The sequence below is a fragment of the Falco biarmicus genome, chromosome 2 (assembly GCF_023638135.1).
Source record: "Falco biarmicus isolate bFalBia1 chromosome 2, bFalBia1.pri, whole genome shotgun sequence".
NCBI classification, from domain to species: Eukaryota; Metazoa; Chordata; class Aves; order Falconiformes; family Falconidae; genus Falco; species Falco biarmicus.
Window position 1 is genome coordinate 3423409 of NC_079289.1, and position 26896 is coordinate 3450304.

General features: G+C 38.7%; 1 protein-coding gene across 4 annotated transcripts in view; it reads left to right on the top strand.

Moving 5' to 3' along the window:
* Positions 1-26896, top strand: part of UVRAG (UV radiation resistance associated) — a 100495-nt gene that overhangs the window by 57049 nt on the left and 16550 nt on the right. For all 4 annotated transcript variants that reach the window (XR_008820132.1, XM_056328038.1, XM_056328040.1 and 1 more), the window contains one exon: positions 9750-9828. Coding sequence is in view for 3 of the 4 variants with exons in the window: in XM_056328038.1 (XP_056184013.1) it covers positions 9750-9828 (79 nt within the window). In the remaining variant the exon portion in view is untranslated. The remainder of the gene's footprint in view (positions 1-9749; positions 9829-26896) is intronic.

Consider the following 26896-nt stretch of genomic DNA (forward strand, 5'->3'; position numbering starts at 1 on the left):
ACTTTGGCTGAGATAACAAAATGGCAGCTTTGGGAAGAAATTTTGGTAAATGTAAATCAGATGGAGGGAGATGGTTTGTTGAGAAATGTAATAGCTGTCAAAGCAAAGCTGATTCTGTGTGGTAGATTGAGTGTGTGTTAAATGTTCAACGATATTTCTCGAAGAGTGCTTTTTGCCATGAACTTATCTTGAACTGTATTTTTATGTTCCACATTCTTGAGGGTGCATAGCTAGAATCCTAGCTTACTTTTTTTCTTGATCACCAAAATAATGCTTTTGCCTTCATTGGGTCAGCAAGTATTACTGTGCAGAGATTAAGAATTAGATCAGGTGTTCTTTAATGAATTTAGTTACTGTTAACACTATTTCTGGGAACTAGAAGCTTTTACATGCTCCTGGCCAGTCTGAGACAGCAGATTTTGTTTACTGCAGTAGATCAGACAACTGACCCCAGATATCTACAGCTGAGAAATGTTTCTGTGAAGACATACTAGTCTTAATTTACTCCCATTGGAACACTATACTCCTGATGAGATTATTTTTCATAACATTACTTCATTTTTCAATAAGCAGGGACTTGACCTCTATGAAGTGTCCTCTAGTTTAAAATGATCCTTCAGTGGCAGGAAGATTTACAGATCTGATACTGACGTTGTCTGTTCTGTCCATACAGATAGTCCTTGCGTTGTGATATCCATCATGGTTTGTATGCCTTGATTTCAAGCTGAAATATGTCACGGAAATGCACTATTTACAAAAAGCCATCAGTGTCACTTGTTCTGTGGTTTGCTAGCTGTGTTTGAGGTGTTTGAAAGCGTTATTTGCTGAAGTAGTGGAATGATACCCTCTTGTATAAATTGGTGAGTGTCTTATCAAGAAGTGCCTGACTTTCAGGATCTGGGTCTTTGCTTTCTTTTCCTGTACAGCCTGGACATACTGAAGTTATTGTAGATTCTCCAGAAACAAGGTCACAGCAGTTACCCTTCATAATAGAAAGATGGCAGTGCTTCTGCTTTCAATTATCATCTTCTTGAGCTATTCAGATACGCATTTTGAAAATATATTTCATGAAGTTAAAACTACCAATATGTTTTCCTTTCCCAGTAAACTAATTATCTTTGTATAGTGAAAAGCTTGAATGAGGATATGTTTTTTTTTTCCCTTGGCAGTCTGTATTTTTGTCATCAAGTTTTGTTTTACAAGTGTAGCTTTTTCTCTGGAGTAGAAACTAAAAACCAACTAGTAATCAAACCTGAATTCACTTGTGATCTGTGATTCATATTCATGTCTTAATCTCATCTCTAACAAAGTGCACGCTGTAATCCTTTCTTCTGCCTTTTCATTTGATATCAGCATTGCTCACTGGGTGGGGATCTTAACTTTTTCATTTAAAACTTTTCCAATCATGCTGATAGTTGGCAGAATAGTTAGCTGTTCCTGGCAGGCTAGTAGTCACCCTAAGGTCACTTTGTGGCCTCCACTGTCAGTTGGTAGCTTGATCTGAAAAGGACTTGAAGTGTTCTGTGTCGCATCTCTATAATTGAGAAGTCTGGTGATGACGGCAGTTACATACTGTTGTCTTTTAGTTGTGTTCCTTCCAACAAGCACTCAGCTGCTTGGGTCTGCTACTTAGAGGTCCTGTGCCAGTCTCTGCTCTGAAGCAGACAGAACTGTGGTGCAGCTTATCTGAGAAGGAAACAGTTTTTGAAGCTGTGCACCCAAAGCTTCTAGTGCCTTGGTCTTCTGGTGGAGTGCAAAGAGGTTGCAAGTGCTGGGTGTTTTGGTGCCTGTGGCTTTTCAGCAGCCTACTTCTCATACTACTTGATTCAAAGTGTCCTGTGGCGTAGTGATTTTAAGTGAGCTGGCTGGACAGTGGTAATCCTTCTCACCTTAAGGTTTTCAGGGTTTGCTTTCTTCTGGTTCAGAAAAGTCCTAGCACTTTTAAGTAACACGAGCTTTCCCCTCTGGATACAACATTGTTTTACAGTGAGCAAACAGGATGTGGTTAGGCTGGAGGGAAAACACTAGCTCCTTCCTCCCCTGCCTGCCCCCCTTGCAGACCCCAAAAGTGGGCGAGGTTGAAATAACTCAAACTTCAGTAAATATTTAAACCTTGTTCTTGCACACTCCTCATACTTCAGCCATATCAAGCAAGAACTTGTGAAGTTTTTAGGTCATTGTCTTATCTGGATTGGCCGATTTAGTTCTATCCTTATATAGGTTGTGCTAGTCATGGGCTTAAGCTTGAAATTTATCATTTTCTAAACTGCCCTGTTTTTTGGTAGTGTTGTGAGGCACAGTTTGTTCCCTGGATCTGATGGATGACTCTGCAATCACACCAGTGACTGTTATGGTCACAGAAATTACATCAGTTCTTTATCTGTATTATAGTGAGTAATTTGGTTTCAGCTGCTTTCTGCCAAGTCTGCTCTACAGTCATCTCCCTGCAGCCATTCTGCTTACTGTCCTTGGAAATAAGAAGTGAAGGAAAAAGCCATGTCAAGTTTGTTCTCTGACAAAGTTGGTGGATGCAGTTTGGCAGGAAGTATCAAAGGTACTGCAAATATGGTGACGTGAAAACACAGTGGTATTGGCTTCATTTAGTTGATGAACTAAGTTTCTGATCTTTTAGTTAACTACTGGATAATTAAGTGTTCTTAAAATATATGTCCTTGCTGTTAATTTAGCTTGTAAGGCTGCAAATATTAACACTCCTTGAACTTCAGCATCACTTTGAACATTAAGGTTATCTAACAAAATCCAAACTAGATTTGGAATTTTACTTACATTTGCCAAATGGGATGTAATATGCTATTTAAACTGTGCCACACTTCAGCCTGTGGAAAACAGTTTGATGTGTAAAAATCATTATTTTACTGACTTCTTCCCTAATGAGCTTTCTGAAGTAGGGATTAAACTTTGAGACTTTAATTTGGGATATGGCAGAAGTCTGAACAGAAGAAAGAATAAAAGATCTAAAACATATGGTATAATACCAAAGTAGAAGCAAGTGAAAACAGTTAAAAATGAAGCAATTTCTTAAGCTTTAAAAATAGTCTGTATTAAAGACAGGCGGCTATAGACAGTAAAGATTGGCCACCAATATATTGGTGCAGATGTGATTTTTCTGGATACAGAGGAGTTCATAAATCATAGAGCACAACAGTAAATGTGTTTGGACTTGAATACATAAGAGATACTTGAGGTCTGAAATAAGTATATGGAATAGAGATTCTTTCAGCTTTTCTTAACAGTTACCATCTGACTGAACCAAGAATCCTGTAGTGTTTTACTGCATGTTCATCAAACACTGAAATATGTAAAACAGCTAATGATTAGCTAGGGATATAAAATTAAACAAGATCTTAATGGCTGTAAGTACTTGGCTAGTCAGCTGGAAAAGGTAGGATAGTGAAGAGAAGTTCTTAGTGGTTAGAGTAGAATATTTAGCACAACTTATTTTTGAGTTGTAAGAAGGGGGTCTAATGCTCAAAACTCTGAAATTAGGCTAATCATGTTTTTAGGATTGAAACAGACCTCCGGTTTTCAATCATCAATATTTGGCATCATAAGCGGTCTGTAAATTTTTTTTTAATGTAGTTAGTTTTTTGATTTTATATATATCAGTACTAGTGAGCAGTTTTGGTTGGGGACACTGTAGTAGCAAACTTCCTGCCCATGCTTTCTTATTAAAGCCAGTGGTTTAATCCATATATTCAAATGTCAGTAAGAGATTAATTATAACCTTTTATTTTATTAAGAAGTAAGTAATACCTTAATGTGTTTGGGGGGGGACGACACACGACCCGCTAAACCTGATTGATCTGAACTGTAGGCATTTTACCTTAAACTGTAAATATGAAAAAGAATGATCTTTGCAAGAAGCTGTTCTCTACCATCTACTTCTGAAATTTCTCAGACTTACCTTCAGAAGCACCTAATCCCAGTCTCCTTTGCTATGTCTTGAATCATAGAAAATAAGGCTGAAATCAATAGTGGAAAATAATTTAGACAACCTTCCTACCCCAAGGAAAGATGGTGAAGTTCTATTTAAAGGGAAGTGTTACCATAGCTGAGAATACAGAGCGGTTTGAACTTGCCTTAGAGACTATACATTAGACTTCCTTGTGCCTGTGGTTTTATGATTTTAAGATGATCTGCTTGTGTCTGGATGAACAGGTAGTTTCAGCAATGTGGAGCGATGGCTGGTGGTCTCGTGGGGCACGCTGCAGCTTTTGGATCGGATTGCTGCAGAGATGCCGTAGTCACAGCGTCTACTTCCAGCAGAAATGTCTTCAAGCCTTTAGACAGGTATAACTGGCAAAGGTGTTCATTGAAACTTGTGTCTGCTCATCCAGTACTGCCTCCAGACCACAAATGTATTTAGACATATTCAAGAATGCATCTTGAACTGAAAAGTGAAATTTGGCTTGGTTTAACAGTGATATTTCTGTTCAGCTGTTTGCATTTTAATGATTCAGCTGGAGTGGAAATGATGGCAACCAGCCACCCTTAATTTTCCATGTTGACTGGAATTGCAAGTATTGAGGTTTGGGGGGTTTTTAATAGAAAGGCTTTTAAACCAAAGTTGACAACTTAGTGCCCTGTCTACAGTCTCTGTAACCTTAAAAATATGATTTACTGTAGTAAGATTATATTTTACTTTTCACTTAGAGGATATGTGTGTATGTGTGTGATGTCTGAGATGTATTCTAGTTGACTAAACACCATCTTAAAAAAAAATAATCTCATTAAAGAGTAATTCCAAAATGGCAGATTCCTAAGAGTCCTGTTGATGGTGTAGTTGGTTACCTGTAAGCTTCATACCCATCAGAATACTATTTCTTATGCAAGTGATCAAACTGATTATTTTAAAACTTGGAATTTGTGAAGTGCTGCAAGATCCTTGAAGAACTTAAATTTTAATTCCATTGTTGATGGTAGGGTGCTGATTCTCCAATTTCAGCTTGAAGAATAAGTAGACTCTCAACCCTGTTTTTTATTTAAAAGGCTGACTTGAGGTCATTTTTCCTCATCATAGTAACTGTGAACAAGCACATAACCTTTGCCTCACTTTTTCCTTTTCACAACTCTCTTGGGAGGGCTTAATGAGGTTTAGTACCCTAAAACTTTCACGTGGAGTCTACAGTGTAAAATAACACCAACGCTGACACTTAAACATTTTTTTGCTGGGATTTCTTCCTTTTCCACCCGTTTGCCTGGGCAGTTTACAAGCAAATTAGAGTATGTATCTTCCTCTTAGGCTTGCACTAATCTGTATTCTGATACTTGAGTGTGTGCTTTGATTTGTTGGTTGCATTTGAGTTTCTTACGTGTAGATACATTTGGTTATGTAGATCAGCGGTACCCTAAGCCTTGACCTGCTCATACTTGTTGCTGATGGGCAATGAGTAAGCAAAACCTCCTTATGTGTAAATGGCTGAAAATCAGTTACTCTAGATACTTCAAAACCCCCTTCTTTGTTCTTAGAACTGCTCATGGTTAGTGGCATCCAGTTGTGTTAAACTCGGGATTTGAGTGCAAAGAGTAGTATCTGATAGGAATATTAGGTGTCTTTGATGGAAGAGGAGAGTTTCTTGACTAGCTTTTAATAATGTTCTCCTGTCTGACTTTGATGCCAATTTTTCTTGGATGGGGTTTAAGATTAAGAGTTCTTTATCCAGCAGCTGATTGTTGGCTTAGCAAGTGTGGCAATAATTAATAGGGAATAAGTTACAGGTCGAAATAAAGCAGTTGGTATCGACTTGTTGGAATTAAGATTGCAGGTAGAGAGGAGATGCTTGCTCTTGGGATCCCTCCAAGCAGGAGAGATGGGAGAGAGGTAAGGTGTGGGGGTGGGTGAGTTGCATTGCCATCTCTATTCTAAGCTCTGCTAAAATGAACTTATTCAGAGATGATTAGAAGGGCCTTGTAACTGCAATGGTTTAAATTCTGTTTTCGTTATTTTTGCTGTTGCACATGAGAAATGGCGATCAAAACCTCTTATTGTGAGACTGGGAAAACTTGGATCTTGAACATGTTAGTGTTGGTGTAAGCCTCATGTGTGCTTTGAGGCTGTAAGCATGATGTTCTGGTTCACTATGGAATAAACTGTTCTGTCATTGTGATATCACAAGTAGAAGAACACAACTTTTGCCCAGAGTAACAAATGCCATGAAAGGGGAGGTGAGCTATGTGTGTAAGTGTCATACGTGTGTATGTTAAGTGGTTTATTATGGATTTGCCTCTGTTCCTACAGTGTGGTGCAGCTGGGTAGCACTGGTCATCTGACTTGTATCTCAGGGAGTCCTATAAAATAGAACACATGATTCAAAGAAATTAATGAAAACTTCCTGTTTGTCACAGTCCTTCAGGATTAAATAAGCAAAACATAAAACTTCCAAAACAAATGTAAGCTTTTAAGATGGAGAATCCTCTTCATGTTATCTTAGATCTTAAAGGCACGTATTGACCATCTGGTTAAAATCAGTCTTATGTACAGTTTGGATCAGTCTTAGTGTTCTCTACCTTCTGAATTCGGTGGGGCTTGTTTAATTTCAGCGTCTTTGGCACAATTGTCTTGGATCCTAAAGCTGCCTTTCCGTGTGCCCACTGGCTTATTCCCTTTACCACTACTAGTCTTTGTGCTTTCCGCAGCACAGGCTCTTATCATGGCTGACTGATTTCCCAAGTGAAGCAAGTACAGTGCAGAAACAACCCCAAATGGGGTTCACCTGTTATAACTTACTAAATGTTGTGGGGGTTTTCTTATGTCAAGGTAATGTTCTCTAAACTAAGATCTTCCCTAGGAGTCACTGTCAAAATTACTACTGCTGCATGCCATCTGAGCAGTGTGCTCTTTGTATACGGAAACAGACGATCTACTGTAAACTCAGGGTGTATTAGGGCTGTGTTTTCAAGAAGTCTGGGCACGATTGAAAAGTAATATTCCATAGTCATAAGGTAAATATAACCATATTTTTCTAAGGGTGCACTTTGAACATCAGTATGTAAAAGCTGTTTTGTTCAAAACTTCTGCCTGCTAACAGTAGGTGTATGGTTTCCTCAGTGTCTAAGTGTACTGCTGTGAGGAGGACCAGAGCTCAACTTCTGAGTATGCTCAGAACAAGCTTCCTGCTACTTAAGATCATCTGAGAGAAGTTACCTTGTGGTGATTACACAGCAGATACCTGTAGCTTGCTTGGTTTTTTTGGTTTTTTTCCTCCTTTTCACTAAATGTATCACACACACACTAAATGTATCCTTTGAATGTGTTATCTTAAAGTGAGTATCTATGCTCTGCTTTAAAGGACCTGCTTGATTATTTTTTTTCCCCCAAAACGTATCAGCAAGAATGGAAACAAGGAAGGTATGTGTTGGAGTAGAATGGGCAGGCAGAAGCCATTTTGGATTTTATGAAGTGCTTTGCGATTATAAAAGATACTAAAATAGTAGTTTTCAAATAGATTTTTTTGAGCAAGTATAACTAAAACCTTACACAGCAGACTCTAACTTTTTTGCAGCGTGCCAAAGTGAGAGATTTTGCTTACAGTCGTGCTTTTCTAAGGAGCAGGCAAGAAGAATTTCATGTAGGGAGCCAGCAGCTAAAGTTGCATTCAATTATATTCAACGAAGCACTATAGAATATGCTATGGTTCCTCTGCCTTAAGCTTATTGCTTGTGATCGGGCTTCATGTGCAACCGAGATAACACAGAAACAAACAGACATAAAAGTCAGTAATATTGTTCTGAGTCAGAAACATGCATACACAAAAATATCCACTAACATTTTTCAGTACTTTCATGTAAATGATTATGTTATGAAAGCTGACACGAGGATGTATGTAGTTTATAGTTTTCCAAGAGTAATTAATGGAAGCTAGAGGACAAAAACGTGAATATTAGCCAAGAAGCAGGACTGACGTGGTGAACAGAAAAACTTTATCTTTACCACTTAAAAGAAACTGTGTGTGGGAGATGGTAGAGAGAACTCTAAACCAGGTTTTATCCTCTTTTCTATACTGCATATATTGAAGAGCTCTGTATCTCATAATAGAATACATGGTTCCCATTACTAGTGACTTAATGAAATACTATCTTGTAGTGAAACATAGCTTGTGTTCCTAATGGTGCTTTTATTGTCAAGCTTGAGTTAGTTTTGTACTGTTAATTGTAAAGTTATCCTTTATATCTAAATTCTGCTCTATTTGGGTAGGGTGATTGTAGATAATGAAATGAATTCCTTTTGATTTGTATTTTACACTTAGGATAATGCGTTGTGGAATTTTGTAGCATGTGTTCATTTTGAAAGGTTTTATTTTCTTGCATGGGGAACTAGTTGGATTTATAGATCTATTAAGCAAGGTGAGCTAGAAATATACTGTTTGCTGTGATTTTTATATTCCTCAACTCGAAGTGACCTATTGAGTTTGAAAGTAGCATAAAACTTGACACTGTCGTCTTAATATTTGATCTGCTGTGATCATGACCTGTTAACCTTTAGCTTTAATGGCAGTATATAATTCTCCTTGAAAGTTGCAAATGTACTTTACTGTGGGGCTGACTGATGATAAAATACACTTAGCGTAATCACCCCTTCAGAATGTGTGTTGTTTCTAGTAGATACTGATCTCCTATATTTGTTATCTTATATTTGAGAGAGGCTTTGGTTTCTGATGTAATGTGGGGTCTGTGCAGATCATACACACAGCATTTTGATTAGGGGCTAGAGAACATACGGTTCGTGAAAAGGCAAAAGCTAGTTTCATGGTGTAGTACCTATAAACATAAATTTTAGATTGTACTAAGATTACTGTATTGACCACAGTGACCTCTGGTAGTAAGGAAGAGTCAAAAGACAATCCCAAGGAATGCAATGTACAAATATTAAAACTGATTGAGAACTGCTTCGCTTCAGCCAAGATTCCTAGAACATATGCCTAAAATTATGTTCTTTAATGCAGACTGTCAAAGAGTTTCAATACTTTAGGGACTAAAGTTTTGGTTCTGTGATCTTATATAGCAGGTAAGACAGAAATACGCGGTGCTACTTTCTTATAAGCTACTTGATACAACTAGATATTTTAAATTGTGAAAAATGCTTTATTTATTGAATAGGAGAAATAAGCATTAGGAGTATAATACTTGCAAGGGCTGTAGTGACTTGTAATGCTGTAACTGTCTTAAGCCTTTGGTGTGTATGTGAAGCTTGTTGAATGGCTCTCTCTTAAGTGTTGTTCTGGTATGGTAGTAACTGAGCCTGCAAACGTCTTCTGTGTGTGAAGAGATGGCTGCTTTTTCAATCACAAAATAGCAGTCAAGAGAGAACATCTTTCTTCAAAGATTATTTTTATTTGGAAATGAGCTAACCAAATGAGAATGGCTGAATACAAAGGGATAACGTACGATCTGGTATTATGCTGTATGTTTCTTTAAAATATGCTTCACTTTGAGAGGAATGTTGCAGTACTGGGACAGTCATAAAGCATCTTTTAAAAACCTAAAATACTTTAGAAAATGTAATTCATTAGCTGAACTTCAATATAAGTTTTTAAAAGGGTGATTGACTAGAGTTGTAGAGGTTTCCTAAGTATACTGTGTAGAAGGGGGTTTGTGGAAGAAGTCAGCAAGGGGTTTTTTTTTAAATCTATCATCTCAGAAAACAAGTCTGTGGATTTTTGAACTTTATTTAAGCATCTGAGTATTTTCACCTTAAATGCTTTTTTCCTTTTTTTTTTCTTTCCCATCAGATTTCCTTTATATCCAAAAGGAGGGGAGAAGCTTCAGTTTGAATATGGAGTGTATCTTCTCAACAAAAATATAGCACAGGTTGGTACACTGAGATTTTTATTTTGTTTATATCTGTCTGCTTAGTGCCAGTACAGCATGAGTCTGCGTCTGCTGTCTAGTGATGCTATTCTGTATGGCGAACATCTGTGAGCTAGTGGAGATGTTCTTGAAATCATTGTCTCTGCTTAGACCTTACAGCTTTGTGCTTGAGATTTTCTTCTGTGGTACTTAGAGAAGGGCTTACCAGCTAATAATGGATCTCTTCCTTTTCAAATAGTAAATGCTGTGATTCTATACACATTGTTTTGGAAATTGTAAATGTTTTCTGTTACTTTTATTGTCATACTTGGGAATCCATTGGTGTCATTCTCATTACTGCCTTTAATTTTGCTGTTTTATTACTTTAACTAATATTCTACCCCTGTATTTATGACAAGAAAACATGAAAAGCTGGAAAATCAAGTCTTGCAAGTGTATGACTTGATATTAAAAAAGAAGCAGCCCTCTAATGATCCTTACTTCCTTGCTCTTAATATATTTTAAAAATCATCCTTTACTTTGGCAAGCATGTGAGAGTTACAGGTTTACAAACTTGTATATGAGATGGCACTAATACCTGCTGCTAACACATTTGGTATGGAATTCAGAAAATGTTCAAAAATCTGGTCTGAAAGGGACCTGGGGAAGCCATTTAGATTGTTTAATAGCCCTAGGGCAGAGTCAGCTGCTCTTACGCTATCCCTGGTAGATGTTTGTGTAACTTTTCCTGAAGGAAAACCTGTGATCTAAGTACTGCTTAGTTCCAATGCTTGCGCGTCTTGGCCATTAAAGTCTTTTCTGACATCTAATCCAACTCTGTCTTGCTTCTGTTTAATCACATAATCACTTACTATAATAATCTGTTTAAGTCTCTTCCTGTTTGCAAACCCTAGGCATTGAAAGATTACTTCTCCTTTCTAATGGGTTACCTCATGGCTCGCACTTCTTAATTTCTGAGCGTTCTTGTTGTCTGTTGTTCTCCATCTGAATGCACATCTATCTTGAAGTGCAGTGCCCAAAGTTGGATGTAGTGTGGAGCTGTTGTCTTCAAAACATTGAGTAGGATGGCAGAAATGCTTCGCAGGTGTTGTCATTTTCCCCCTCCCAGTTCATTATGTTCTAATAGGTTTGTACTCTTAACAACCTAAGACAGTGATTTTTCACAAATCATTGCAACCAGCAATCCCAAGTCTCTTCTGCACAGCAAGAAAGTAGTTCATTCTGAATTTGCGTGGGCGACTCATTTAATTCATGTTTTACATGCTGTACCTTGGATGTATCCTTAAAGATGCACTTTTTTGTTCTTGGTCATGTTTCTGATTTGGTGATGTAACTTTAGAGGATGGGGAAAGGTACACTGAGAGCTCAGTCTCAGCTTTGTGCTATCTGCATCTGAGGCTATTCTCTATCCAGCTTACCTAATTAAAATATGGAATAGAACTGAGGTAAAGCCCAGACTTAGGTGGGGTCTAGGTTCTCAGCTTCGCTAGTGCTTCCATTTACAGCGGTAAACCATTGGTTTTCACCCAAAGAGTATGTACTTGCTCTGTATTTGTTCATACTTTGTCAATATCCCATTTCCCCAGAATGCTTGTGAACATGTTAGACCATAAAGTGCCAAGAGATTTATTTAAATTCCAAAAGGAATACGACATTTCAGTTTCTACCCTGTTTGTAAGGCTTGGAATTAGGTTGGTCTGACAGTTTTATTCTTGAAGAATCTAGGGTTTTTTTAATGCTTAGTTTTTAGTTGTTTGGGTTTTTTTCCCAGTTCTTTTTTTTTCCCCCACTCCCTACCCCAAATTGAAGTAAAGCTTCTGGGTCTTTTTGTGGTGTTTATTTTTCAAGCTTGGATAGCATTTACCATTTTCCAGACTTCTGGTATCTTGCCCATGCTTAGTATATTTTGGAAGATAACCTCCAATGGCTCTGAAATTACTTTAAGGCTAAAATATCTTAAGATGAAGTTAATCAAGTCCTGCTAATCTTGGAAATTCACTTAACTAAGCTGTTAGTATAACTTAGACTGTGACTCTTTGTTGCTGGTATTAATAATGGCAGCCAGCTGTTCACACTTGACTTTCATGGGGAAGACTAGTGAGAAAAAGGGATTAAATACTCTTTCCTTCAAATGCTTTGATAGCTTTCTCTCCATTACTATCAAATCAATGCTTGTTTAATCTCTACTTAAGTAAATACATTAGTTCATTCTGCAACTTGTGAGTTGTGATGCTGTTTGCTTTGCTTTTCAGCCTTTCATGTTTTTGTTCCTATTCTGGAGTTTGCTGTTCAGTTACTTGATGCAAGTGCTCTGTGTGTGTTTCTTCATTGAGATTATGAACCTCTTCAGTGAGCCCAAGTTTGTAGTCTTTCTAGTTGTTGTAGTCTGGTTAGTTGGTGCTTCTGCCTGTACTATTTTTTTTTAATAGGAACTGTCATCACTTCACTTGTTTTCCTGTTTTTTCTCATTGAGCTGTTACCTGAGTTGTTACCACTGCTGAACCTACTGAAATCTTTCATTCTGATTTTGTCCTTGTCCAATTTCTAAAGAACTATGAACAGTTGAACACATGGTCACTCACCTGTGTTGCCTTCCAAATCCTTGCAGTTGGTTTCTGAAATCATTGGCATGTGTTTAAACTCATAAAAGTAAATGAAGACTTTAAGTAGGTATTTGTATAAAAAAAGCTTCCAAAGTTACATGATCGCTGTAACTAGTACAGGCTAGAGTAGTCAGTGGCCAGACTTTGAAGTGGTTCGTACAACACCAGTGGTTCACATGTTAATGCTTGAAATTGTATGCTGTTGAATATAAAAACATAATAAAAGTAAATCAGATTTTTTAGGGGGCTTCTACTACTTATTTAATCAGGAAAGTGTTACTGAAGTCCATATAAACTGTTGTAGTCACCTTTGTTTTGATATGTGTTCAAATATTGCAGCTTTTTATAGTTCTGCCATGGGGAAATTCTGTTGCAAAAGCAGCATGAAAGCAGAACAGTAGATAACATGCAGAAATAAATCACAGAACTTCTGTATTCAGGGACTGACTTGATTGAAAAACCTGAGATTGAATCCTTTTGAGTGTTCCTTTGAAGACTGGAACTGTTGAATTTAGAATCACGGAGTATCTCAAGTTCGAAGGAGCCCATAAGTAGCTTTTTGAAGATCTTAAGGCTGCTTTGAGAGAAGCTTCCAGATATACTTCATGTGAATGTGTGAAAATAATTATGTTTGGCTTGAGAATGAGCTGCATCTTTCTTATCTCTGGACTGTCACAACCTGTGAGGGTATCCTTTTAAGGCCCAAAGGTGTTTGCCTTAATTCAAAGAACCGGTCCTGCAAATTATTCTGTTGTGAATAAGTGCAGATCACTTGCTTAATTCCCTCCGGGTGCTGTGGGAAGTTTGGAGGTGTCTAGGAGGAACAGTGCTGACTCTGCTGGAGGGTTAAGAAAAGAGCTTAGGTCTCCATCACCTTACTTGAATCATTCGTGCAAGTCTTGATCACTGTGGGTGAGAAACAAAGAGCCCAGAAAAACCTGTATCAAAGAAATACTTGAAAGGATTTGTATAAGCTTCCCGGCTTTCACAGATTTTTATATTTCTGGGGTTTGGCCTTTTTTTTTTCTTTTTTTTTCCCTTTCACAATTACCCAGAGTTCTGGCAGCAAGGAGAAACGTGAGTGGGAAGAAGTGAGACTGGGTTGATATTAAGTAAAATTACTGAAATAAAAACTCTTCTGGAGATAAAGTGGTACTGTTTTGTAAAACAGCAGGATAATAACAATGAAAACCACATCTTGCACTCAAGAGAATTCAGCTGGAATTAGAAGCAGCTCAGTGCTAGCTTGGTAGAGCATTTATTTGGAGAAACTTGCTTTGCTGTTACATTCCGAAGTCAAAACAATGTGTGTTAATTCCGAGAGTTCGTAATAACTTCCATCTGTATGTGAGCACAAATTGTTTCAATCCCCATATTTTCTATTTGTAAAATTGAATACCTCATGAAGTTCACAAAGCAGCTTTTAAAGTTGGATAACGTTAGGTAAGACCATAAATTGTCAGTTAAGATTTCAGCTCTGACTCTAGCAAACATACAAATGCGTTATTTTTTTCAAAGGGAAATTAGTGACTTATGTCCAATAATATCAACAACAAAAAAAAGTCACTGTCATTCCTAAATGCCATTGCTAAAAATGGGAATGAATTGCTCAGCTCTCAAAAGCATTAGGCTCTGGGAGATCATTGAGGAGGTGGCTGGCCCCACAAACTGCAACTGCTATGTTACGGATGTGTGTGGAGTATCTGAGGAAGATGAGGCTTTAAGTAGTAGGGGAATGAAATCAACTCTTGCATTGGTTTTCACAGCACAGGTGTTGAGATTACACTGTGAAAACTTCCTGCTACAGTGAATGTATATCAGGAGCTCACTGAAGCGTTGTGAGGGGTTTTTTTTGTGGGTGATAAGCAAAACTTTACACAGCGTGGGCAAGCTAGCATCCTTGAGTTCTTGTCACTGAACATCCAACGCGTGCAGCTCAGCTAAGGGCACAGACACGGACCTTGTGAAGCTGAGCTCTCACAAGTCCTTGAGCAGTGGTCTTGGCACTCCAGGGTTTTTTGCTCTTGGCTCTTTGATTTTTTTTTTTTTTTTCTTTAATCTTAGGGTGTGTGGGGATGAGAGTGCAGTGGCTTTGAGTTTCAAATCTCAGGCCTGTAGAAAGGAAGAAGCTCTATTGCTGCTTTACCAGCTGTTTTGCTGTCTCTTTCCTTCATTCCCAGAGCCTGGGAATGCTTGGGCCTGACTTCAGTGTAGACTCTTCATTACATATGAAGAGATGATCTTATTTTAGTGACCTTCTTTCTTGAGGTGAGTCTTTAATGAGCACACACAGTGTCACTACTGGAGATTACCTGGCCTGAAGCTGTATACAAGTTAATATTACATGGGGTTTTTTTCTGTATTGGTCATTATTTCTAACCCATGCTTATATGATGTGTAGCTTTTGAAGAGAGTGTGACCACCTTGACCATGAAACTTCCGGTTCCTTTAGGTATTCAAGAAGTTGTCTCTTGCATGATACTTGGCAGGCACTGTTGCTCTTCCAGTTGCACAGTTGCTTGGAGAGGAAATAATTGTAGCTGTAGAGCTGGTTTCTTCTGGACCCAGTCAGAAGGGGATTTACTGCAGCTATTTTCTCGCATGGGACAATCAATTTATTTGCAACTCTGAGTATCAAATGATGATGTGGTATTTTGGTCAGCCACTGAAGGAAGTGGAAGTTTAATTTGTCTCTTGATCTTCTGGATGTCTTATTCTGAGTCTCAGTCCAGCTTCACCGCAGAACCACAGGCCTGAACTATGATCACTGCAGGACCCCTTTTGGCTTTGTTGTTGCTGTGATGTTGGCTACAACTTCCATCTGGCTTTAGTGGACAGTGCCTTGGAAACAGTGGTGTTCTGTCCTTGTCTAAATTACTGGGTCTTGGAGGGAGACTTGCAAAACTGGGTACCAAACAGTTTGGGCTGTCACATGGCTCTCTGATTTCCTAGAGCCAAGCTAAGGAGTGAATATGTCTACTCTTACCCCAGCTGATTGCTGGTGTTTGTCAGGGAGGCTCTGCGGTTGGTGGCAGTCAGAGCATACCTTCCCAGTCATCACTTCCAGGTTTTGTGAAATCTTTTTGATTTGTTACACCACATGTGGTAAGATTGGTTGGGTTTTTTTTTTTCTGTTCCGGCTGAATGTGTGCTCACAATCACCTCACAAGGCAAGGCTTCTCTTCTGATCCGGCCTTGATTTGTTTTGTCAGACGTCTTTTGAGTGATGTTAGACTGATACTCCTATTCACATTGGCATGATTTGCTCAGCTTTAGCCAAAGAATAGCTCTGCTATCATCTGACAGTCATTAGCAACAGAGGAACATTGCTATTTGACACCAAAAAAAATCACTCAATCTTTTGTCAGCTCTCCAAAGGATGTTTGTTTTCACATCAACGCAGTACAGATCCAAGCGAGTAACTTGGATTTTAGCCTTCCTTTCGTGTGTGCAGAGTTGATGTGTCCACATGGGGGCAGGCAACATTTACGTGCTTTATGTAAGGTGCTGGAGCTGTTGATCAGCCAGTGCTGCTCTGGTGGGAATGGTGCTTTTTGGTTCAGTTGCTTGTCTAATGCCCGAGGTAAGTAACATTCGTGGAAGCACAGAAGAAAAGCAAAATACTTCTTGATGTATTTTAGTTGCAGGCAGATTGATACCTTTCTAATAGCTGAATGGACTAAAAGTTGAATGCTTATGTACTAGGGCCATATGGAAGAAACTGAACCGAAATTCAGCTTTTAACTGTGAAATGAGGCAAGATGTTCAGTTTCTGGCTCTGTTAGGCTATCAAGCATGTGAGAAAATCAACTTTATAATAGAAACTATTAAACTTTTCCATGGGAAGTTGAACGGCAGAAATGTTAGGACTAGAAATTTGTTTTGGCAATAAACACTACTGAGCAGAAGTGTCTTTAAGAGTTCTGTGGGTATCGGTGTAGATGCAGTGGTTATGACCCTTTGAGTGTAGGATACTGTGGCTTGCACACTACATCTTTTATGAGGCCCCTAAACTAAGATCATAAAACATACAGTTCAGAAAGAATGCACTGTCTGAATTTGTGGCCAATTTAACTGCATGGGGAAAAGTGTTCTTGAAAGAGCACAGGTTGAAGCCAGAGTTGAGTCCTCATCTTGTAAAGTGCCAAGCATTCATTTTAATGTTAAGAGGAAGGGACTGCACCTGAAAAACCACAAAGTACCTTCTCCAGCTGCGCACAGCCAAAAGCTTTTAGGAAAGGTTTCATTCCTGAAAGTCTCCTAGTGTAGCAGTGGGCTAATACCTAGCCAGATCATTTAGAATTGGGGAATTTACATATGTTTTTTGCAAACTTGTTGGAAGACTTTCTTTTTTTCCTTTCCTATCACCCATGCCAAGATAAAATAGGTTGAAATGAGACTGGATTAGCTGTAATAACAGTCATCCTTTCATTCAGATGAAAGTCTGCCTATCCTTGCCCTGTAAGCAATCTGTACTGCTCAGCAAAGGCCAATATGAACTTGCTCAGCGGAGGAGCAGATCTTGGCTTTCCAGCCTGTACTGATCACTGTACTTGCAGCTTCAGACCAGGTAGCACTGGAGGCCGTGCTGCTTGCTCTGGTGCAGAGAGTTTGGAGCAGATGAGGTGGAGTGAACAATGTGGTTGGGTGGAATAAGAGAAGTGGCATCACCAGCTGTGCTTAGAGTCACTTCTCCAAAGTAATTTTGGGTATCACCCCCTGCAAGTATGTTCTGCATGTTAGATCACTTGTGTACTATGTAGCTGTCATCATTTCTGTGCATTAACTCTTCAGCCTGCTAAGCTTTTTAAAAAGAAGTGTTTTAAAATAGAACCAAAGTTGAGTAATCAAAAGGAAAATGAATTCCTGATATAGTTAAGCTGACATAAACACGTGTGATTTGCCAACTTAAACTGCTTTGTAGTATATATAAGCACTACATTTTGAAATTGAAAGAGATAGGAAAGTGGGAAGTCTGTTATCAAGGCATGGCACAATGTGTTAGTGTAGGAAAAAGATACAGTCTATAACTTCTCCTAACAAGCAGGGTGTGTGCTCTGGAGGCAAAGCTTGATTTTTTTTTCAGATATAAAGTGTTAACACCTGTGGAATTCATGGACCTCCTTTGTGAGCCTGTCTCTTCAGGACCCTTCTTGCTTTCTGCTGTGTTGCCATCTCTTAATGTGTAAGAAAAAACCCCCAACAAGTTAAACTGCATAATTTTCTGAAACCTCGCTTACTTTAATGCACAAAAACCAATCTTCTCTCATTAGCAAGCGACAAGCTGTGACTTCTGTTTTGTTGTAGTGTTTTTTTTCTTTTCTGAGCTGTAATTTACACTTCTCCATCCACCCACATGCTTTGTTCTCTTGTTGCATAGTTTTAATATGTATGCTTTGTGTTCCATGAGGCAGGTTTTGTGTCATACTTCTATGCATAGGATTTGGCACATCAGGGTACAAATCCTGTTTTGAAAGCTTTGGTTGTGACAGCTGCTTAATTATCCATAAATGCCTTTCAGACCTATTATATACTGTGGTTGACGTTTAAAGCAAGTTGGTCTCCAGTATTGGCTCATTTACTTTTCTGATTAGTCCATAATGCTTGGAAATCCAGAGCTTTGAAGTAATTTGGTTTTCAAGAGACTGGAGATGCTAAAGGGGCTATCTGTCTGTTGGCCTTGTGCATAATTCACGTCAATATTTCTTAATATTGTGTAACTAGAAAAAAACAAGCTCTGGTTCTATTTAGCCAATGTAAGTTGCTAGCTGTTTTTAGGAAAGCCATTGCTGAACAGACCTTGGTTTAATGCTCCCTGACCTCAGCTTTTAAGTTTGAAATACTGTCCATCATATGAGAAAAAATTTCCAATATTGATGTGTCTTAGTGCCATTTGGTGTTCTGAATGATGGTGTTATTGTGATAGGAAGCAAGTCTTACACAGGCTAAACTATTGAATCTATACTCCTCAAATGAGAGGTTTCCCGGTTTGATTGGAAATCTCATCTTTTCTAGAAGTCAATCTCTTTTGCCCATTAAAAGTAGCGTAATGGATACCTGGGAAGCAGCTTAGGTGAAACATGGGGCTGGGAGCTGAGAATCCCCAAATTCTTTCTACATGTGGGCTCTGTGGTGTGGAATGGATCACTTGCTGTTTGAGTAATGCTTTCTCAAAACAAGAGCCTTTTCACCTGAAGGAGCAGGTTTTACAAACCTGAATGAATACTTTAGAAAAACTGCCAAAAGCTCGGTGTTTAGGTTTTTTTTAAACAAGGGCTTTCCCAGCATAGTATGAAAGAACAAGTAGCTGAAAGATTGTGTTGCAGTACCTCATGGAGTGCTTTGTGCACACTGAAATACTTCTGCAGGTTCCTCTCCTGTATCATCTTAAGGTATGAGGTAAAGCTGGACTGATGCCAAAAGGGAAAATTGCCTGGCTTTGGTGTGGATTTATCAAAATACGACGGTAATGAAAAAAAAGAAGTATGAAGTGCGAGTAGCACCATATACCAACTTCCAAAGCCTTGATTGGAAACTTTACTATATTGTTCTGAACTGTCATCAGATGATGAAACCTCATCACCAGCAGAAAGGAGTTCATAGGCTTATGCAGATGACACTTCCACCTGAACTGATGGAATGACCCTGGTGTGGCCATGCAGTCTTTCAGCCGGGCTGATGAGCTTGGGCTCTGTGCTGTATTCACTCTTGATTTTCAGCTAGGACACGGTGGGCGAGTTCTCTGTATCTACCTGTGTACTCTTGAGATTATTGCCCTTTTGGTGTAAATAGGTAAAAAGCAAACTTCAAATGTTCTCATGCAGCGCAAAATTATACTTGAGGAGCTAAATGCATAAAGAAAATGTCATGTTTAAGACTGAGCTACAAAATGTGACATCTTTTTCCTAGCTTTTGCACATCTGACCTTTTTGTTCTGTGCCTGATGTAATGATTTTTAATACAAAAAGCTCAGGATGAATGAGGTCATGGGAAGTAAGTGTGCCCATGCCTTATAATCCAATAAACATCACTTTGTGATACCGAGCCATTTTAAAAAGTTCTGACCTGAACCTGGAAAGGTTATGCTGTATGGTTTCATCTCATCAGGCTATAATGCAGCAAGACTATGGCTGAACAGTAAACGTGGTTTTAGTTATTTGAGTATTTTACTGGGGAAGAGGGGAAGCTTTTGAGGCCAGTAACTGCTTTATCTTCTAAATTGCTTTTTTTAATGTTCTTTCTGTAAAATAGTCATGGTATATGAGAGGCACCTTTATGGGCAAAGGGGCCTATATATGTTATTTTTATAATAAGCCCACTAACCACCAAATTTTACAGGAATACTTTACCTATGTAAGTGGCTGTTTCCCCCAGTCTGTCTTTGACGGTGGCTTCCCATATCTGTAGTGAGACACCAGACTCAAACCATGAAGGCTGATGTTTGAGACACCTCTCTGGAGAGGTATTGTGTTTACACTCAGGAAAGGTTTCACAAATATGTATGAGAGAGTCCTGGAGGAAAGGCGGCTTTTGGCTCATCTAAATGTTTAGTTCTACAGTGTGTTCTGCATGTATTCAAGCACGTACTCCTATTTCCTTATTTTTTTATGGTCTATCTCCAATAAACACTATTGCTGTGAAACCAAAATCTGGTATTAAATATTGCCTATTATCACATTTCATTTTTAAAAATTGGAAGAAAACTACTTCATAAATGTTTGGCAGAATATTACAAGTTGCTGAGCATTAGCATCCAGGCTGCTGCTGTGTTTTAATGTTGATCAGACTTCACATTTTGGTGGATGTGAGGGGAAGCAGCAGCTAAATAGAGTGCTAAGGCAAATCAAAGAAGGTAGAAGGGAATTAGAGCTGTTATTTGATGAGTGTGTTGTTTCCCTGGTCACTGCTGAATCACTGATGCACTTAGGTTTCATGCATGAATTTCCACTACCTTTCAGGTGGAATTGAATTAAAATTCCCCAGGCTGAGAGGAGAGAGGAGACAGGCTGTTCTTGGGGTAGGAGGAACCAGTGGTGAGAAAAAGTTACATAGGCATTTGCAGTTTGTGAGAACTGAATCATTTAGAGCTCTGTGCAGACCTGTGTGCAGATGCTTAGCCATAATGTAGAGATCAACATTTCCCAACTGTACTATTGAGTGTCTTGGACCAGTGACTTGCAGTATTTCAACTGTTAGTTGTGACTGTTACAGAGCAAAGTAGGAGAAATGTGTCTTATAGCAGCCTCTGCCTTGTACGTGGGGGGGGGAATCGGACACATGTTTTAAAAATAATGGTGTAATTGGAAGCAGCCTTTGAAGGGACAGCTTAAAACAGAGTTATCTCCAGTTACTGCCTTGATTGCTCTTTGTATGCCTTACTTGTTATTGCTAAAGCAAAATTGTGATCCAGGTCCTTTGAGATGGACTTAATGAAGGCTCTAGGCAGGCAGGGTCAGCTTGAGGAACTTTAAAGCTTGTGCCTAATGGATTAATGAAGGACATGGGTCTTCAAGGATGTTGATGTAACTTGTTTTTCTTGTTAGTTTAGTACCCTTAGAAGAATTACAAAGTAAACATCTGCTTACCAGGGTGGACCTCTGAACAGCCTTGAAATCCACTTGAGAGAGAGAGAGGCAGACATTGGCATATCACAATAACAAGTCAGCATTTCCATAAAAATAGCTGTGTATTTGAGCACTTCCTCTTGTTTGGGCGAGGGCTGTCACTGCTGTGGCAGTTCTGTATTTGCTCCTTCTGAAAGCAAGACTGAGGACTTGAAGACTTGCTGTAATCACAGTGCTTGCTATGTTGCTTCCCTCCCACCCACCCCCAACTTCCCCAAGAAGCTTAAAAAAAAAAAAAAAAAAAAGCAAGCCTTGGTTATATTTACTTTTACACTGAGATAGGTGTATACTGACAGTCTTTTAGATATGAAAAATGAAAATTAATTTTAAATGTTTAGCTTTGAGATGCGTTATCTAAAGAGCTAACTGATATCACATGTTTAGCTAATGTTGTACCCTAAGGGTTTTTCAGGAAACCCATGTAGCTGTTCAGAGCTAGAACAACTAGCTAGCTTTAATAAAACAAAGGCAAGCAACATGTTAAGAGTGCAAATCTAAAATTTTATAATTTTCCCCAAAAGGTATAAACGCACACAACTGTTTATATAGCAGCAGGCATTATTTCACTGATCCCCCAAGGTTGTTTATATAGCAACAGGCATTGTAACAACACTTTCTGTTTTCATTATTGCAGTGCTTAGTCATCTGAATCCCAGCCAGTGCTCCCTCATACTCTGAAAAGTCATCCAGGATCTTGTAAAACAATTAACTATGTCATTTTATTAAAACTTGAATTTTATATTTCTGTCCCAGTACTTGACATCCTCTGAAAACCTTATGTAAATGTTTGGCTTCTAACCAATGCTGCGAACTTGATTGAAAGAACACTTCAGCTTCTATTTTTGTTTATAGGTTTTCACATTTGTGGAGCAGATGTCCTTTTTAAATGCTTGATGCTATCAAGAAAAACTCCTCATTCAATTGAAAATAATTCAAAATTGTTCTTGACTGCCTTAACAGTACATGAGCTTGCATAGTGCAGTACTGGGTTGGGTCCACCTCTTGTGTAGATACAGACGGTGCTACAACATCAAGGACCAGTTGTCTGCAGTAGAGGCTAAGAGAAGTGCAAAAATGCTGGACACTTCAGTGTAGACTTGAGTATTACGCATAACATGTACTGAAGGGGCTGGTATTTTGAATCTTATTAACAGGCTGAGCTGTAAGGCTGCTTCCACATGTCTTAGAACAAGATGAAAATGGATGGGGAAACAATATGGTAAATGATGAACAGATGAGTTCAGAATTGGAGTCATTCTGTGCTCCCCAAAAAGGATATTCCAGTCCAGGTACTCTGTGGCTTCTGGCTGGAAGTAAATGTATATACTTGTATACCATTAGTCATTAAATACTGTTACAGGAATTAGCATAGGAAATGGGCTATTCTTTTTTGCACATAAACGCAGGATACTACTATTTTTCTTAAGAGGCAGCCCCTTAGTGGCAAAAGCTCTAGTTTTAATCTTGGGTACGATCTGATGTTACCTAGAAATAATGGCTAAATGATTTCTTTTTAAGCCAACTTATTTGAAAAACTTCAGTAGTCCTAATACTTCTTTTACGGACTTTATAGGAGAGTAACGGAGCCTTTGCAGGTTTGTATTTGAATTACTTAACAAATGACATAGCTATGTTTGTCATAATTTGATGAATTAATGTTTTATTGTGGAACTGTTACCTTTAGGAAGGTGATAATGAAAATCAGGTCAGACTACATAAAAGCTTAAGTAGTTAACAGCCTAGCTGACAAAATAAATACTTGGAAGATACTTGGATGGCAGTAGTGGTCTAGAGATGCTCAGGTTGGAGGTGATCCACTGCTGAGGACTGACACTTCCAGTCTGAGTTCAAACCATTGCACAAAAGGAAATACAGATAGAAACTGGAACAACTGAATATCTATTTTTTTATTTTCTTCTTCCCAAAGAGTCTAAACCAATTATGCCTGACTTGTTAGGAGTTAACTTTGTTTGTCATGCCTCACCTACAGCTAGTACTGTGGTTGTGTTAGCTGGGACAGCTTTCTTAGTCTTTGGTGGAAATTGTTCAAATACTTTGTTAGATAGCTAATACAAGTCTTAAGAATAAATCTACCTTTCACTCTGAGAACCATTGTTTTAAATGCAGTTTATGTCAGCATTTATGGTTTTCTGTAATGTTGGAATAAATACTAAGTACAACATAAAATACTAACTAGTATGATAGGCTGGTCTTCTAAGAGTCAGAGTTGGCCTTAATATAAACATAATTTCCTCTTTCTTCAGATTCTTCTGTACAGGTACTTCCTGAAATTGTCTTAGAACAAAAAAAAATATAATAAAATCAGATTTTACAAAAGCAGTCTAGACAGTTACCTCCTGACAGTTATAATTACTGTCTATCCTCTTTTCAAAGTCTTTTCATAATGTTGAAATTCTTAAGTTTATCTCACTGGATTTGTAGTGTTAGAGGCTTGAGGATACAAGTTTTCTCGGAAAGTAATCAAATTGGTTTAATCTAGAGTTGTTTTCTAAAATCTTGTAGAAACATGAATATGTACTTAAAGATACATTTGGCTAAACTACTTCTTTACATCTCTAAGTGAGCAATAACAGTTGACGTAGAAATCAAAGACAGTAAAATGTTGAAATGTCCTTTTTTTGAGATGAGTAAAGGAATCTGTGTAATTGAAAGAAATTATAGTGTGATTTCCCCACCCCCCACCCCCAAATATCAGTACCCTTAAGTTCTTGCTTGAGATGCATTCTATTTTATGAATAGTTCATCTTCTACATCTTATTTCTGTGGAGTAAGTGTTGCTAGTAACTGGTGTGAGAACAGACTCAGACTCCTGTCTGAAGTGTCTGATATCTTTAGCTTATTTGTTTAGCAGTTCATGTATACTATGTGTTTTTGTTCAATCAAGTAAGTTTCACACAGCACTTGGGAAAACAAAGCTGTATATAGGAACTAAATATTAGTAAGGAAATGGCAATTAATATTTTATTACTTAAACATCATTAATTATTTACTCACAGTCCTATGGAGAATACGTGGTCATAAATGTGAACGCAAATCTTGGACACTTGTTCACTCTAACAGGCACATTTTCTTTGGATGGCTGGGTTTGTAATATCCTGAAGGAGCAATCTAATTTTTAAATAAAATGCTGCTTTTGTAAATGTCACTTGGTTCCTTTGGAAACTTAGTGTGAGGCAGGTGGAGATGAGTGGTGTTTAATAGCAACAGTTGAAATTTGAACTCTGTTTCTTAGGAGAATCAAGACGGCACGTGGTCATGGAATCACAGAATGGTTTGGGTTGGAAGGGACCTTCAAGTCCATCTGGTTCCAATCCCACTGCCATGGGCAGGGACACCTTCCATTAACCAGGTTTCTCAAAGCCCCATCCAAGTTGGCCTTGAACATTGCCAGGGATCCATAATGTCTTTGGGCAACCTGTGCCAGTGCCTTGCCACCTCACAGTATAAAGTTTCTTCTTAATATCTAATCTAAATCTTCCTTCTTTCCGTTTAAAGCCATTCCCCCTTGTTCCTTTACTATAGGCCCTTGTAAAAAGTCCCCCTCCAACTTTTGTCAGCCCCTCCAGGCACTGGGAGCTGCTCTAAGGTCTCCCCGCAGCCTTCTCCTCCCCAGGCTGCACAGCCCCAGCTCTCCCAGCCTGTCCCCACAGCAGAGGGGCTCCAGCCCTCTGACCAGCTCTGTGGCCTCCTCTGGGCCCGCTCCAACAGGTCCGTGTCCTTCTGATGTGGGGGACTCTAGAGCTGGACGCAGCGCTGTGGGGGGGTCTCAGCAGAGGGGCAGAGCCCCCTCCCCCGCCCTGCCGGCCACGCTGCTGGGGATGCAGCCCAGGGCATGGGTTGCTTTCTGGGTGTGAATTCACGTTGCGAGGCCATATCCAGCTTTTCATCCACAAGCACCCCCAAGGTCTTCTCTTTCTGGTTTTGTTTTTCTGCCCTTTTAAGTCTCATGAACAAAGCAGCTGTCTTCTCCCTACATTTTTCTCTTATTTTAAAGTTGATTTCAATGTTAAAGGGTACTTGTATCCTACTGTAACAGGTCACACAGGTGATGGTTATTACTGTTATTCAGTGTCTTATTTATTGGATGAGATGGAGTAAATGTCCCTGTATGTTTGGTGCTGGCTGTTAAAGAGTACTGATCTTCAGGAAAGGGGAAAGGTGTGTGAGAAATGCTTTATGGTTTGGGTTAAAAACCCCACCTCCTTACTAATGATGCAGTGTTGCCAGAGGATAAGAGTAGGAGGAAGAGGAGTTCAGCTCCTTTAAGTAAAAGAGAAATCTTTCTTCATTCCACCACCCCCCGGCCATGTGCAGCATGTGTAGTGGGTTCTACTCATACTTAGATATCTCTTGGTATGTGGAACTACTGCAGACCACTGTGAAGTAGGAGTTAACCTTGTTGCATTGATGGGGAGGTAATTTTGCAACCAGATTAAAACCCTGAAAGTAACTCATGGCTCTGGTGCTTCAACTGATTATTTTTATTATTATATTTTTCCTGTCACTAGAAGGCAGGTGAATTTTTCAGCAGCTTCTGATTTACTTGTAGGTTTGTTTTATAAATACACCATCATCAACTTGTATTGATCCAGACACATAAGGCAATATTGCTTTGTTTTTAAGTGGTTAGAAAGCCAAAACAGAATAAAATTTATAACATGAAATCTTTTTTCTAGAGGTTTCACAAAACTTCCATCATAACTTGATTTACGATGCATCTCTACTATTTGCAATATGAAATGTGTTTTAGCAGAAACAGTTGCTTTGCTCATGTTTTGATATGAGTCTTGCATGCATTCCTCTTTTCTTGGCTGTTAGAAATAGAGGGATTCCTTAATCCAATTCTTTTCATGCTCTGAAACTTTAGAATTTAAGGACAACTAAAAAAAGGGGTATTCTGTGAGCATTTGATTGTAGTAGGAGGAACAAATGTAATGTTTTTGATTTTGTGTTTTTTTTCTTTTTATTTCTTTTGCCTCAGGCTAGTTCCTTGGTTAACCAAATCCACTGTAATCCCATCAGGAGAATGTGGTGATCGTTTAGTAATTTATATTGTGTGGTTGTCTTAATCCAGGCTCTGTCATTGTAGCAGAAAATATGAATCCAAGCCCACCGTATGACTTGGCTGTGTCCATATGGAAATAATAAACTGTAATAAATGGCCTCCTGTTGCAGAATACAGTATTGAGGATGATTTTCTTCCAAAGCAATTTTTCTTTCTAAAACTCAGACAAACATAGAAATCATTCCCAATTTCAAGAGTGTTTTTCTGTGGAAAACTGATTGGCCTGTTGTTTGGGAGAAGTCAGAAATCAGTCTTTCTAACTTTGAGGATGCTTGCGTACACCATACTTTCATGAGTTATGGAAGCAGGTGTGTAATTCTAAAAAGCAAATTTGACTTTGGGTTTGTTCCATGTTTCAGCAAGTAGCTCTGTTTGGTATCAAGTTTGTGCAGTTGGTGAATGTGCATATTGGAGGTCAACTGTGACTTGTAGAGGGTGTTAACATCTGCAGAGAACTGTGTATTAAGTTGATACTGCTTCATTCTGGTAGTCTTAAAGAAACTGGAGTTCAGGGATTTTTTTTTTTTCATATTTTAACCACACAAGGGATAAATTTCCCTGCAAAGTTTCCCTAAAGTTTTGAGATTCAATCTTGAAAGACAGATGGACTTTTTCCCTTCCCTGTGCCGTTTTCTTCAGAGACGTTTTTAGCTTGAGGACTTCTTAAATAAGGAGTTTATAATTGCCAGCAGTGGCAGTTATGTCATCTGTACTTCATTTAATAATCTGAGGGTAAAAGAAGTTGTGGTTTGCAT